Source organism: Salminus brasiliensis, chromosome 14, assembly GCF_030463535.1.
Source record: "Salminus brasiliensis chromosome 14, fSalBra1.hap2, whole genome shotgun sequence".
Lineage (NCBI taxonomy): Eukaryota > Metazoa > Chordata > Actinopteri > Characiformes > Bryconidae > Salminus > Salminus brasiliensis.
Window position 1 is genome coordinate 28,994,045 of NC_132891.1, and position 15,582 is coordinate 29,009,626.

Sequence of the window (15,582 nt, forward strand, 5' to 3'; positions counted from 1 at the left end):
AAACAAGCACTTTCTTTCTGCCCACCATATAAGTATAATTAAACAGTTTTTTTTATCTATAGATAGATAGATAGACAGATAGATATATATATATATATATATATATATATATATATATATATATATATAGTGACTTCATTTGTGTAATAAAGAAACACAATGACCGCTACTACAGTGCCTATTTAAGGCAGTCTTAATTGTTTTTATAAATGGAATTATCGTCAATATATCGTAACAAAAGATTTTACACAAACACAGATTTCTACCCAGTAATGTCAGTTAAATAGAATATGTAATGCAAAATAGTTCACTGCATAAATGTTCACCCCCTTTTAAAGGTCCAGGCAGTTAATAGTAACAGTCTTGCAATTAGTGAGGTCCAGTCACTGGTTAATCATTATTCCAGGCTATAAATTTACCATTAAGACAAAAGAACACTCAATGCAAAAGAAAAGGTTATTGAAGATTATAGGTCAGGAGATTGATACAAAAAAAAAATCCAAATCATTGAACATCCCCTGGTTCAGTTAAATCCATCATTAAGAAAGGGAAGACATTTCTTAATGAAATGTGTGTAGCCTCCCTCACTGGTGTCCTTCATGCATGGTCATTCAGTTTGTGAGGACGGTCTGCTCCAGGTTGTATAGATTTAAACACAACTAGTTTCAAACGCTTTTGCTCAGTACTGTGTAACACGTGCAAAAGTTGGGCACCCTGGTCACATTACAAGTACTGTTGATTTCTGTCAGCACACTTCTGCAGTTACTGGTCATTAGCTTAATTCAATTTGGGAATTATGGCACCTTAGTGTGTAATCACTACATTTAAGAAATCTGAGGGGACCACGGATGATATGCGAAGGTAAGCAATAAAAGTTTTAAAAGAGGGGGGCGTTAACAACGTACAGCTGGATAGATAACATTGCACATCTGGATTGCTATCAGAATGACAAATTTAACAAAGAAATACAGATGGAGCATTCTTACTCTTGACAGTGTGAGTTTTTCATTTAGAGAAAGTGTGGTATGTGTGGTGCGTATAGTTGTGTACTACACCATCAAAAGACTCTTGTAAACTAGAGAAAACGGAAAATTGAGGTTTCTCTGAAGTTTCTGAGAGTCAAGGTGGCTCACATGACTTGGAGCTGCAGATTTGACAGGTGGAGTGTCAGTAAGAAAATCATTGCTAAGATGGCAAAATAAGAAAAGCAGCTAAACAACACTGCCAGTGGACTACTGAAAAAAAACTGGGAGTGTTCTAAAACTTTTGACTGGTTGTGTACATTGTATTTAAACATTGAGAAGTGCAGAATTGTTCATCGTGATGATTTTAATTATTAATTATATTTTTCCAATAGACACCATTTTCAAAAGTGGAGACAGAATCTCCTAATGAGTTAGGGATTGGGTGGGGTGGTGATCCTCCAACATGCTGAGCGTACTAGCGTTCTTGTCGCTGAATACAATCAAATTCTCACAGCAATGTTTCAGAAAGTAGTAGAAAGCCTTCACTGGAAAGTAGAGACCGTTACGTCAACATTTCTTTAAACCCTAAACAGTAAATAAGCAGGTGTCCCAATACTTTTGTACATATCATGTATGTGTGTGTATGTTCTGCATAGGAGGGCAATTCAAATGTAATGTAACAGATGACAAAAGCATTTTCTCCTAAAGGTGTTGTCTTTTGGTGAACAATATCTTTCTCTAATTGTTCAAATTTCTGAAGTATCTGATTATAGTGCACTTTTTATGAGTTTACACAATTTTACTGCCTTATCAACTGAACAAACATGTTAATGTTGCCTCGATTTTTAGCAATATCTGTTTAATAGACAAGTTATGTTGAACTACAGTTACAGTTACTGGAGTTGCTAGTTTTCTAAATAAGTTATTTTTAGTTGGGTCAGTTTTACTTTATTAGTTAAGGCAACATTGATTCATTATTGATTTAAGGTCATCAACCAAAAGCCAAGAAAAATTAAAAAATGACATAAAATCAAATTGTTTATTTTGTTACTTTGCTATCAGGATCTGGACGAGAGCATCAGCCAAATTTAGTAAACATTTTACTAAAATGTAAATAAAAATATCTGGTAAGCTCTGTCCATTAAAAAAAAAAGCATCCAAGTAAACAGGCAGTTTCAGTTCTCATCATGAACTGCATATTTGCTCTGAGTTCTTTACTGTAATACTTTTATGTCCGGAAAGAGAAGCAGACTAATCTTTCCTCCCTCTTTGTCTGTTCTTTTTTTTATCTGATTGGCTGTGCAAAAATAGGATATTGTGAAATACTCAATACTGCATTTTATGAAGTTACAGCATTTTATGTATGTTAAATGCATATATCAGAAATTGTGCTCTAAAACATGCAGGAAAAAATACTGGATTTAAATGTTTTCTTTATAGGTTTTGTTAACTTGTACAAAACAGGGGTGTCATTTACACAACATTGCTAAAGTGTGAATGTTTTTTGCTACTGGCATTTCACAGGCACCGTTGGTTGGTTGTTTCTGTGGGCATCTTCAGCGAGGGGCTGTGCAAAATTTCTGGCAGTGACTGACATTCCCCTCAGATATGCACTAATCATCCACTGTTTCCACTCAACATGGTCAGGGACTGATGTTATGGCATGCATCAGGTGAAGCCAAGCAGCTTTATGGCTGGCTTAAAAGGGGTGTGGGAATGGCTGAGTGTGAAGTGTGGAGACACCATTGGCTGTGCAGAATGCTTATAATTCTGAGAGGCTGTGTGTGTGTGTGTGCGTGTCAAAATGAGTGGGCAGGCAGGGAGGGACTTAGAAAGTGAAGTTCTGCCTTCTCTCAGTCAGTCAGAGTTTGTTACAGCAATACTCTTACTGTATCTGACGCTGTGTGAGTGTGTGTCTGAGATAGTCTGAGAGAGAGAGAGAGAGTGAGAGAGAGTGAGTGAGTGAGTGTGCGAAAGGAGGATTTCTCTATGTTTGGTCTAGAACTAAGGCACATGTTAATGTGAGGGAGAAACGACGTCTGGCTGCTGCTGTTAAGGATTTGAAGGCTTATGCCTTGAAGGCCAATGTGAGAGTCACTGAGGATCAGTCTTGGGTAAGTCTACAGTCTGCATTACCAAATGTCTAATTCGGTCCATGTGACCCTGCTTCAGAAACACAGTATGTGGTTACTGGTGCTTATACTTGTTACTTTTCCGTAAGTGATCTTTCATCATTGGTTTAATTTAAACCCTTTCACAGTGGCTAGGGTCATAAACAGAACTATGATTTTGTATACAGCTTAGTCTTAGAAGTTTGACAGTGGACCATGAAGATACTCCTGGGAAGAATTATACTCCCAAAGGGAGTGTTAATAGTTCTTGGCTTGTGTGTACAGTTCTATAGCGCCTTGAGGTTACATGGAGGTTCTCGATGTAAAGTTTACTTAAGAAATGCCCTTTGAAAGGGTTCCTCAGGAAACCAAGTGGTTCTTCTATGACGTGCTTCCACAAAACCTTTTTTATCCCTCACCTTTGTTTTTAGGTGGTGCACCCACTTTCAAGTGAGTATGTGTTGTGACACGTCATACAGAAACCACTGAAGATGCTGAAGTACTTTCATGTAATGCAGAAAAAGAAAGTACAAGGAGTTTTGCAGAAAACGAAGATACTGAATTTGTAGCCCTTGTAGTCCGCTGTAGTGAAGCCTTTAAAAGCCCCAGATGAATGAGTTAAATTTCACGAATGATCAGTTTGCTTGTTTCGTTTGAGGGTGAAAGAGGAAGTCACTTCTTTGACGTCTGATCTAGAGAGAGAGAATGAAGCAGAAACAGAAGAGGAGAGAGGAGGGGTGACTCATGGTGAGAGTGAGGGAGCCAGGGCATGATTTGCTGAGGGCTCTGCTGCTCCTAACACAGGAAGCTTGCTCTCTTCCCTTTTTCTGAGGCTGTAGAATGTAAGTGCAATCTGCTGCTGCTTAACCTCGACCTGCGTGGTCGCACGCATGAGGCGGGGGGGATGCACTGTAACCTGCTGCTGCTGCCGCTGCATGCTGCAGGGCAAATGTGCACAGCCACATACCTTCTGCACTATATGTAGGGTTTAGTGGCCTGCTGTTTCTTTGTTTAAGACGGACTTGCTTCACTTGGGGTTACGCTCTTCTGCCTTCAGTGTAAAAGATTTGCAGACCAGCAGTTTCTCTAAAAAGGAGTAGTAGGATTAGACTGGCTTCATAAACAGACACACTCAAAGATTAGTAGTATATATGGCATTACACTGTATAGACAGTTAGCTCATAAAGTATCATGTAAACATTAAAATGCACTGCTGTTGTTATTGTTATATTTACCATATTTAATGTGCATAAAATGAGCAGCACTGTAACACTGCACTAATATACTGTATTCTAGGGAAGTAGGACAATTATATATTCGGTAGGGTTAAACAAGTGGTTAAAGATAATTAACCATGTTAATTAATGAATATTAGCAAAGAAATACCTCAACATGTATAATATTCATTTCATGCACTACATATGCATGATACTGTAGTAATTTAATATACTGTATGAAAAAGAACTGAGATAACAATGTTAATTTCTGAATGAAAATAAGTTACAGATCCTCTACGGAAAACACACTTCTGCACTTTTTGTACATTGTACAATTACTGTTTATTAGCTTAATCTAATATATTTCAATCAAACACAATAAGTACAGGAATTTTGGCACATTTGATGTGTTATATTTACCCACATTGTAGAGGGTTTATTCATTTCTTATCACTTAGGAGATCAACAAAACATTTTGACCAGGGGTATCCAAACATTTGCAGCCATTTACATTATATTTGTAATATTTAATACTGTGCTAATATAGTATATTGTGCTATAAAGAATTATGACAGAATAAAATACTTAAACACTAAAGCCAGGTTGAGGCAAAGGGGTTAAACCTGTACTAATTGTAACTAATGAACTACACTTGCATTAATAGTGTATCCTTCATTATAAAGCTATATTCTATAATTATATATACAACTATCATGGCATTATATACTGTAGTATATATTTCAATGTATAATCATAACACAGAATGTACAGCAACGTGCAAACATCTCAGAAGATTATTTGAAAATCTATTAAATTGGGTAGCTAGTAACCATTGTTTTTCTTATCAGTAATAACTATCAGTAATATCAATTAAATCCTCACAGCAATATTAATAATAATAATAATAATAATAATCTCCAACAATACTCATTTTTTGAGTATTCATTCATTTTGAAATGCCCTTGATTTTGACAGAAATAAGGAATAAGCAGGTGCCACAATACTTTTATCCATGTAGTGCTCTCCTCGTGGCAGGGCAGTTATGTGCAGTTATTCATCCGCAAAGCAGATGGATGGGGACAATGTTCAGTATTCCCAGGGGATCGCACCTCTTTGCCAAAAATTGACGATGAAAAGCAATCGACAAGTCAACAAGAACTGTGATTACAGTTGACTAAGGTTACACTCTGGTCACCGGCTATTTCTCCAAAGCGCGTGTGCCCCTTGGCTGCGCGCGCACCCAGTGACGTTTGTAAACAGGAAGCCGGTCTGTAGGATAGCCTGTTCGCTCGATGCCCATCTTTGCAACGCCGCTGGGCAGTCATTTCGTCACACAAGACCAGACACTGACCTGTGCACCGGGAGAGACCGTTTCAAATGACCGATATAAAAAAAAAAGACCCTGCTGTAGATGGCCCTTCCCCTGCTCGAGCGTAACCAGCAAGCTGATTGGCTCTTTTTGTGGAAGGGCGGGACTTTATCTGTAAACAGACGCCAGGTTGAGAATTACGATAACTCCCATTCAGATCTCAACCAGCGGCCGCAGGTCTGCTCAGTCACACAGGCTCTGGTTGGGGTTAGGCGAGCTGCTGTTGCTGCTGCTGCTGGTGGTGAAACTGAACAAATTCATGAGTTCTGAGGTTAAGGAGGAGAAACCTTAGTTATATTTTAAACAGCTCATTTTTTTAAATGTTTCAATTTGATTTTTTCCCCACATTTGTAGCTAATAATGGTATTAAATGTTTTTACAAATGGAATAATAGTTTGAAACAGTTTGCTTAGGTGCTTTAAATATTTGTATATTACTGTATCACTGCTACATCGCTGCACACACACACACACACAGACCTCTGAAATGTGACGAACTGCTTTTGCAGTGCAGTACATGTGAGAGCAGCGGGCTCCTGCATCGCCTATAAAGTGTTAATAGAAAACAAATACACTTTAAGGATATACTTGAACACATGTTGGTCTGGAGGACGATGTTGGCTGCCACTGGATACCTACAAGCATGTATAAGCAAAAAGTCCACCATTAACCAAACCACCAGCAGTGATTACTCGTGGGTGGCCAGTGTCTACGCTTCTCAGTGACAGCACTGACATGTAGCTACAATCTCTGCTCTGCCATTGCATTGCCACTTAACTGGTGTTCTGTCCTAAGCAGAGTTGCATGCAGTCCGAGCTACGATGTCGTCGTACAACGTCAAACTGAGGAGGGCCGCGACTACAGACTACGACACACAGATCAAAGGTAGGATCCTTTTAACGTTTTAGCTTTCGATTCACAAATACAATCAACGAATGTGTAAGCAACTGAGAACAGTGATAAGCTATATGTCCAAATGTGTGTGGACACCCTTTCTCATGAATGCATTTAGGTTGCAGCTAGTGGTGACACAGATGTGTATATGCATAGTCACTGTAGAGAAGTACTGTCAATAGACTAGGATCTGTGAAGCAGATAAGCATGAATCTATTAGAACTAATGCATAATGCCAGGCGTGGGCTGGAGGTTTTTAAAGCCCCCAGCATTGAGCTGTGGAGCAGTGGATCTGGGTTCTGGTCTGGAATGATGGTTCTCTATCTAGTACGTTTGGGTTGAGGTGGGGTGATGATCATCCAACATCCTGACTTCACTAACGCTCTTGTCGCTGAATGTAATCAGATTTACACAGCTGTGCTCAAAAAGCCTTTCCTGGGCAATACTCCAACAAAAGCAGGACAAACTCTTTTTTTTTTTTTTTTTCCTTCAATGCCCTTAGCAGGTGTCCCAATACTTTTGTCCATATAGTGTCTCAGTAAATACACAGTGTAAAAGCATTGTAGAGTCTATATCATTAAGATATTAACACTGGACCATTGAGTTATTTCAGTGTAAAGATTGGGCACTCATTCACTTTGGCACAAAAGACAGTAAATAGAAAGAAAAATAATGAGTCATGTATAGTCATGGCCAAAAATATTGCCACCCCTTCACTTCTCCCAGACATTTGTTGCAGTTACAAATGCTTTGGTATTCACACACCAAATATTAATATTTCTTGCATTGAAACAACACAGAAAAGCACAGGAAAAAGTATAATTTTATATAATTCCACACAAAACCCCTGAAATGGACTGGACAAAATTATTGGCACCTGTAAAAATGACAAGAAATAATTGATAATTGGCTTTTTGATAATTTGATGGCTATAGAAATCAAAGGTGCAGCATAGAAATAAGATGTTCAACCAGTTTAAAAAAAAAACAACTCAATCTTTGTGCCGGAGTATCACACCGAGCATGGGGATAAAGAGAGAAGAGCAAAGCATTGTCTGAGGATGTGAAAGGCAAAATTGTGGAAAATTATGGATAGTCTTAAGTCTTCCACTACCTTGGGGGATTGATTACTTTCTGGTGCAGATCTTTAGAGCCCATGGTTTAATGAGTCAGAAAATGAATCAAGCTTTAAAATTTTATTCATTTGACAGTTCTTAATCACAGTCGGTGGCAGTTGTTTTGTACTTATCGATAAGACGTTACCACTGCACTGTGCGATCTGTCATGTACCAGCAGTGACCCTCCTTCAGGATGGAAATGTGCATAGCTGAATAGTTTTCCATGCTGTATGGAATCAGATTATGTTATTTTCAAAATGTGTCGTTATGCAAATATTCACTAGTTTAGACCAGAGAGTGATTTTGGAGGTTGTCTAAAAGCCTGAGGCAAAAAGTGGAACTCGCTCTCAGCTTGCGGCCTATGGAGATACACAGTCTGCTGAATTATGCACTGCTGCGATTCGTAAATGCTTACTTCGGCACTTTTAGTGCTCTCCCGTTTGAACTCGAACATTTCATGTCAGAATTTGAACGTGTTTGAACTCGAACAGTCCTACGTCTGCCCCATTATTGCAGTTCACTGTGGAGACAGCAGCCATGTATCCACAGTCAGTTACACAGTATTTGATCAACATCTCTATTACCTTCCCTGTACAAGATAAAAATAAACACGCACATACGTTTTAGAAGTTGTTAAAATAAGCCTGTCATTTACCAGAGAGGAACTATTTATGTTGTTCCTCACTTGCTCACTAATGAAGTTAAGCGTGCGGAAAAGGCTGTGCACTGCAGTGGTAAAGACAACACAAAGGGAAGTGTTGCTCTTGCTTTAGAATTTATATACGCCAGTAAGGCTCCCCTTGGAAAAAGTACTTCAGTATGGGATAACACCTTAAACTGCAGATTCAGTGATTAGTTTTGAGATGTAGGGGAGAGCCAGGCACAAACTAACAAAAAAAATGATGGTGCATGCTTTTTTTTTTTTTTTTTTTTTGACCTGAAGAATTCCCAAGGCTGGAATATCCAAGGCTACTAATCGTTTAGGGGAGTACAAATTGCAAAAAAACTCCTTCTGGCCTGAAAGTGGTGGGAGGTTGTGATTCTGAACAGTAGGAAATGAAACACTTAGTGCACTTAGGATTGTTTTAAGTAGGATGACCATAACTGGAAGCAAAAGCTAGTAAAAAGAACTGAACTGTGCAAAAGGGGTAAAAAAAAATAAAAGGAAATGATGTTTCATTCCAAAATGCATAATCATACTATCAGTTTTGGGGCAGTTATTCTAAAAACGTGACCCATTACTGAGAATTTCCCCAGTGTGGGACTAATAAAGGACTATCTTATCTTATCTTTTATCTTATCTTATGACTAATTATGTCTCGCCAACTCTATTAGGGTTAATTAATGTATTACTGTCTGGAAATACTAATGTCATTACTCATTGCTATACTTGTCAGTTTGACAGTTTGACACATCGTTATGTGTGTGAGCTCATTTCTGTGCAGCAGCGGAGTGTGTCGCATAAACAGTCTGATGGTCAGTTAGAAAGCGTGATGCATTATAGGTATTCCATGTCTGCTTAGTGTACATTTTTGTGCACTGTGTATTACAGAGCATTGTGTGATTGTCACAGTGCACTATAAATTCAGTGTTTTCGGACACCACTACAAAATTGTGTAAGTAATGCACTGTAGGGGATTGTGAATAGGCCACAGCTACAGTACATATTTGAAAATACATGTATGTCCCCTTCCCTTGTTTTGCTATTTAAAATGAGGAAATGCTAGTGCTGTTAGAAAACCAGGCACTAGTCAGTGGGAAAAGTACAGAAACAGCCAAACCTTTAAACATTTTTTAAATGAATAAAAATATCGCTTTATGAATGCAAATCACTCATATCTGTTTAATGTGAAGTTGGGGGCTGATTTTGCTTCAGTGCAGAGCTTTTTAACTGTCAGTTTCATAGTGGCATGACTAGACAATTTCACAGATCACTTGCTAGGTTTTTAGCAGCAGATGCCATCAAGGTCCGTCTTCTACACAATAAATGTTAGATATGCTTACATTTATGGCATTTGGCTGATGCCCTTATCCAGAGTGACTTACATTTAAGTGATGTTACACAAATATGTGAATGTGACGTATGGAGTCTTGCCCAAGGACAAGGAAATCGAACCCTTGTCTGCCATTTGGAAGACAGTGCTGTTACCCACTACGCTACACCAGCCAAGCCTCCTGGAGCTACCTGCACTCGTGACGCTATTCACATTTTGAATGTTTGCAGTCAGCTGGAGGTAGAAATAACTGTCATACAATGTGAATGAATACAACTGATAGATGGTGTTAAGTTAGCATTATGGCAGCACTGATGGTTAATTGCTGGCACATGATTTCATGATAGCCTTGTCAAGTAAACAATTAGCTGATATGCATCTGGCAAGAATACACATTAATAAAAACACCTGCCTATTCCTCAGGTATTTTGTAAGCTAAGGCCTGATTTGAGAGAATTTGGGAAGCTGACCTTTAATGTTATACTTTCCACCTCTTTCGCAATTTGTAAAGAAATTAAAAAAGATGAAATCAACTCACGTGAGATAATTAATGCACTTATTCCTCTGACTCTTTTTCTCTCTCCCAGAGGTTCGTAATCAGCTGGCAGAGCAGCTGCGTGTGTTTGATAGTCACCTGGAGCAGAAGAGTCAGGTGCTGCAGGATTTGAGTGATTACCTGCGCAGGCGAGGAGAGATTGAGGGAGAGTATGCCCGCTCGCTGGATAAACTTGCTGACAAATTCACCTCCAAGATTAAAAAGTAAGTCAAAAAAGTTTTTGATTCTGTTTAAGATTTAAGGTATGTTTCCGATGGGTATTGTTTATGCTCTTGCATTTGGCCCTCCGTGAAACGACAGTAGTAGAAAAGTGAATGAAACACACTGATTTTCCTTTTATGGTTGGCAAAAAAAAAAACCCAAAGAGAATCGCTGGTTTGCCTTCCTAGCACTGTGCAGTGATTGGGTTCCGTCAATCTGATGTCTGGTTAGCTCTGGTTTGAGGTAGGTCAGTTTGTTTTTAATGGATGATTGAGGGAAGAGATGGAGAAGCTGGGTAGCTAATGTTAGCTTTTATCATAGCATGATACCTGCTTGATTCCCAAAGCTGTGTCACAACTTTACAGCTATAAGGGCTTTAACTAGTTGCTAGTGTGTTTTTTGAGGTATGTGTGTGTTTTTTAAGGAGCCAAGCTGTATTGGGATTTTGGAACTAACCCCTTTTGCAGCCCTGTTATAGCCTAATTCTTATTAATAAAGAGGCTGCCGTGTTTGGGGTTTACAATATGTCAGTTCCATATACTGAACCTTCTTTATTCACCTTTCCAGGGCACCTTTAAAAATGTCATATGGATAAGACAAGTTGTTAGAACACCATGGCAATGCTAAAGCTGCTTACTCAATGGTCTTTAGTGTCCTTAGTGACACATTCTTAATATTGCACTCATTGTAAGGACATTCTGTGTAATTCTGTGGATGAGATATAAACATACATAACCATTTATTTATGCAAAGATTATGGAAAAATGAGTGGAATTCCTACAACATTTCAAATACACATATATGAATACTTACAACAATGTCAGATTTTAAGCCTAATATATATAAGTTTTATATTAGATTTGTAGTTTTTCAAATAGTAAATGAATAGTGATTTCTGTATTTGCATAATGACAAAAGGTTTATTAAGAACTTCAGTTTCTATGCTGTAATAAACAAGAAGTCTAGCACCCTCTTAACATTTCTATCTGTGTTTTTATCTGTCTTTGGTTCTCAGGAAAGAGTGCAGTAGTCAGTCTGTGGTGCAGTGCTGGCAGGTGCTGTTATCTCAGACACGTCAGGAGAGTAAAGATCACACCACGTTGAGTGACAGTTGCGGCACCACTCTACCGCAACAACTCTCACGCAGTCTGGAGCATGTCCAGCGCCTGGCTAAAAAGGTACACACAAACACATACACATTTGCTTGTTAATGTTTCTAGGTATTTCCGTTGACTTCTGTATTACTGAAACTGCACGCACCGGACACTTTATTAGAACACCTTGCCAGTGTACCTCATGTCCCAGGCCACGCTGCTAATTCCAGCACCACTATTATACCACAGTCACTGATGTGTTGAGAATATTCCAACACACAGATAAGATCGGGTCAGCAGTAGTCCCATGGTTAAAAACTGTTCTAATTTGTAAATGTACACTGGTGACAAGCAGAGACCACCCCACCCCAGAAAGTCAGCATTTGTGCTCGAACCCAACTTGCATTTGGATATAGAGGAACAATGTGGACTGTCTGGTCTGCTGTGAGAAACAGTTAAGGAAATCCTTGAGGTAGAAGACATATAAAGTAAGTGGACCTCAGAAAATGAAACTTGAGTGCCAGGTAGATGTTTCTAATAAAGTGGAGAGTGAGTTTTAAATTAATTTATAATTGAAGTAATAGACAGGCCAGTAGGCAGAAATCACATTTCATCCTGCAATTAAGACTCATGACTTGTTTTGATAGATCTGTGGTAGCTCACGGAAAGCTCTGATTCTACACATTGACAATTTTTGCGTTCATTAAGTTAATCTGCTTTTACTCTATTAAAAATGTAATGTCTTAGATTGTGCTCAGCATGCCCAGGAAACCTGCACAGGAAAAACAAAGTGTAACCAACAAGAATGAAAGTCGTACATGCATATTTCATACAGTTATTAAAACATGATAGAAAGCACAGATTCTATACGCTAATCTTTTTTAAGGCCCTTCATTGTTATTTTACATATACACTTATACAGGACAATTTAATTGTTCTCTTTGTCCATTCTAATTATATTTTAAAATACAAAAAAGTACAAAAATATTCAACCATCCATTTCCATTCAACTGGTGAAATGGACACTAAAGAGACAGTGGAAGGAGATTCTTGTAATAATTAGCTAATATAAGAGTATAGACCTTATAGAAATGCTGCTACTGGGTGTAGTTTTTCAATGTAAAACTAGTCTAGACGTACTGGCTGATTGACAAAATTTGCGGTAAGGGGAGAAAACTATTCCTTAGACACTCCTATTAGGAATCTTCATTTTGTGTCACCCTCATGTCTTCTACTCTGACATTTATCTCTATGCATTGTCCTTCAGAGTAGAGAGATTGGCTCCCAGTTGCAGGAAGAACTCCTGAAGGTCACAGCAGAGCTGCAGATTGTAAGTGTGTCACGTTTATGTTCAGTATAAATGAATATAAATAAATGAATGAGCAGTGACCAATCTAGAAACAGTTGTGACAGTCTCCTCCAGTCACTCTAAATGGGAATTGCTTGTTGTAAATCTGGCCTATGCCCCTTTCTAACCACAAATGTTAAATATTGAATTGCAGACGATGAAGACATATTCCCAGTACCACATGGAGTACTTATCCGCTGAGTTCAAGCTGAAAGAAGCCGCCAAACAGGAAGAGAAACAGAAACAGAGTACAGCCAAGAAGATAGAGAGACTGATAGAGAAAGTAAGCTTCATTACCATTTTATACCAAACTATTACAGACAAGAATAGCCCAGGCCTGCCAGAGTAACACCATGGTCATTGTGCTATGTAGCATTCCTGCAGTAATGTATATTACATAAGCTTTTTAGAGTATTAAAAATGGTCTATTCTATCAGATTTATCAAACATGTTACATGTTGTAGCTTTGCCTGGGAAACTGTTACATGGGAGTGATGTTTCATGATTTGCATTTTAAATAACTAAAAAGAAGGGCTTGTGTTTTGTATTTCTGGGCCAAAAAAAGGTTTACTGAATGACATAACTATACCGAGGGGGCATAGGTATCGGCAGCAGGATGAAACAATACGTATCTACAAGAGTCACAACACAATACCGACACGACACAATGCAGTAGTTGTAAGCTACAAGATTTTTGGTCAGTGTTTACTTTAATATTAAACCTCTATATTAAACATAAATGAATAAGTTGACAAAAATGTCTGAAAGAACCTTTGAAAGAAGAATTGTCTCATAGGTGTTGTTAACCTTGGGTTCTTATCAGAGCACATGGAGGTGGGTAACTGAGATTTCTACCCTTTTAATCACAAGCCCAATATGTGTGGGAAGGAGATTATAGCTGTAAATTTTGCCATCAACAGTTTCCAAACATAAATCATATAGCACAGTCACCTAATATACTAACCATTTAACAGTGCTACAACTATTGACTGTATGCAGTCTATAGCAGCTACATCACAAAGCAGCTCTACAAACATGCAAACAAGGTGCTAGAGGCTCAACATGATCACTGTAGACTTCAAACTAATAATTTACTCAACACAACAGTAAACTAAACTCCATCTCCATCCAAGTAACTGCTTAATTAAGAAGGAGCACTGCAAATCTCCCGTTCTTATACTTCTCAAAGGTGTTCAGTGGGACTCCGATCTAGTGACTGGAAATGCTGCTGAAGAACACTGAACTTATTATATTTGTGAAACCAGTTCTGAAATGACTTTGTGAGATGATTTATTTTCATACTGAAAGTAGCCGGTAGAAGATGGATCAGTTGTAGCCATGAATGCACATGGGATATACAGCAACAATACTCAGATAGGCTGTGGAATTCAAGTGATGATTAGTATTGACTAATATTACCCCTCTTTCTAATAGTTGGTATAAACATTATTTGAAGCTACTTGGCTGTATCTACATTATTTCATAGATTGCACTGCTGCCACATAATTATCTGAATAGATAATTGCATGATTGTGTAGGTGTTTCTTCTAAAGTGCTTGTTGAGTGCATATTAGCTTGACTCTGATAGTAGTCTGCACACTATGAAAAGTTTCATTAAAAGGAATTCAGCTTTACAATTTAGGGCCCTGGTGTTCTCCAGGTTGGTGATTATTAAATGTTCTTTTAAAAAAAAGCAAAGTAGCAATAACTGTTGATATAGACTGGGTCACACTTACAGTTCAATCTAGGCCAGCTAACCCAATTGAGTGTGCAGTTCACAGAGTTAATTGTCTTTGTGCTCTGTGTTATTGAGTACACTTTACTTCGACCTAGTAACACTTTTACAGTGTATTTACACTGGAACCTGGACAAATGCATTCATGATTTGCATTTTAAATAACTAAAAAGAAGGGCTTGTGTTTTGTATTTCTGGGCCAAAAAAAGGTTTACTGAATGACATAACTATACCGAGGGGGCATAGGTATCGGCAGCAGAAACAATACGTATCTACAAGAGTCACAACACAATACCGACACGACACAATGCAGTAGTTGTAAGCTACAAGATTTTTGGTCAGTGTTTACCTTAATATTAAACCTCTATATTAAACATAAATGAATAAGTTGACAAAAATGTCTGAAAGAACCTTTGAAAGAAGAATTGTCTCATAGGTGTTGTTAACCTTGGGTTCTTATCAGAGCACATGGAGGTGGGTAACTGAGATTTCTACCCTTTTAATCACAAGCCCAATATGTGTGGGAAGGAGATTATAGCTGTAAATTTTGCCATCAACAGTTTCCGAACATGTACTGCAGAAATCATATAGCACAGTCACCTAATATACTAACCATTTAACAGTGCTACAACTGTTGACTGTATGCAGTCTATAGCAGCTACATCACAAAGCAGCTCTACAAACATGCAAACAAGGTGCTAGAGGCTCAACATGATCACTGTAGACTTCAAACTAATAATTTACTCAACACAACAGTAAACTAAACTCCATCTCCATCCAAGTAACTGCTTAATTAAGAAGGAGCACTGCAAATCTCCCGTTCTTATACTTCTCAAAGGTGTTCAGTGGGACTCCGATCTAGTGACTGGAAATGCTGCTGAAGAACACTGAACTTATTATATTTGTGAAACCAGTTCTGAAATGACTTTGTGAGATGATTTATTTTCATACTGAAAGTAGCCGGTAGAAGATGGATCAGTTG

At 38.2% G+C, this 15,582-nt stretch overlaps 1 protein-coding gene across 3 annotated transcripts in view; it reads left to right on the forward strand.

Annotated features, from left to right (window-relative positions):
* Positions 1-2,813: 2,813 nt before the first annotated feature.
* arhgap4a (Rho GTPase activating protein 4a) overlaps positions 2,814-15,582 on the forward strand; it is a 30,473-nt gene continuing 17,704 nt past the window's right edge. Inside the window, exons 1-6 of one of the 3 annotated variants that reach the window (XM_072656432.1) lie at positions 2,814-3,079; positions 6,460-6,546; positions 10,254-10,425; positions 11,439-11,601; positions 12,785-12,847; positions 13,020-13,148. In XM_072656432.1, the coding sequence (XP_072512533.1) occupies positions 6,483-6,546; positions 10,254-10,425; positions 11,439-11,601; positions 12,785-12,847; positions 13,020-13,148 (591 nt within the window). In that variant the 5' untranslated portion in view covers positions 2,814-3,079; positions 6,460-6,482. The remainder of the gene's footprint in view (positions 3,080-6,459; positions 6,547-10,253; positions 10,426-11,438; positions 11,602-12,784; positions 12,848-13,019; positions 13,149-15,582) is intronic. The other 2 variants (XM_072656431.1, XM_072656433.1) reach the window with 2 other exon arrangements.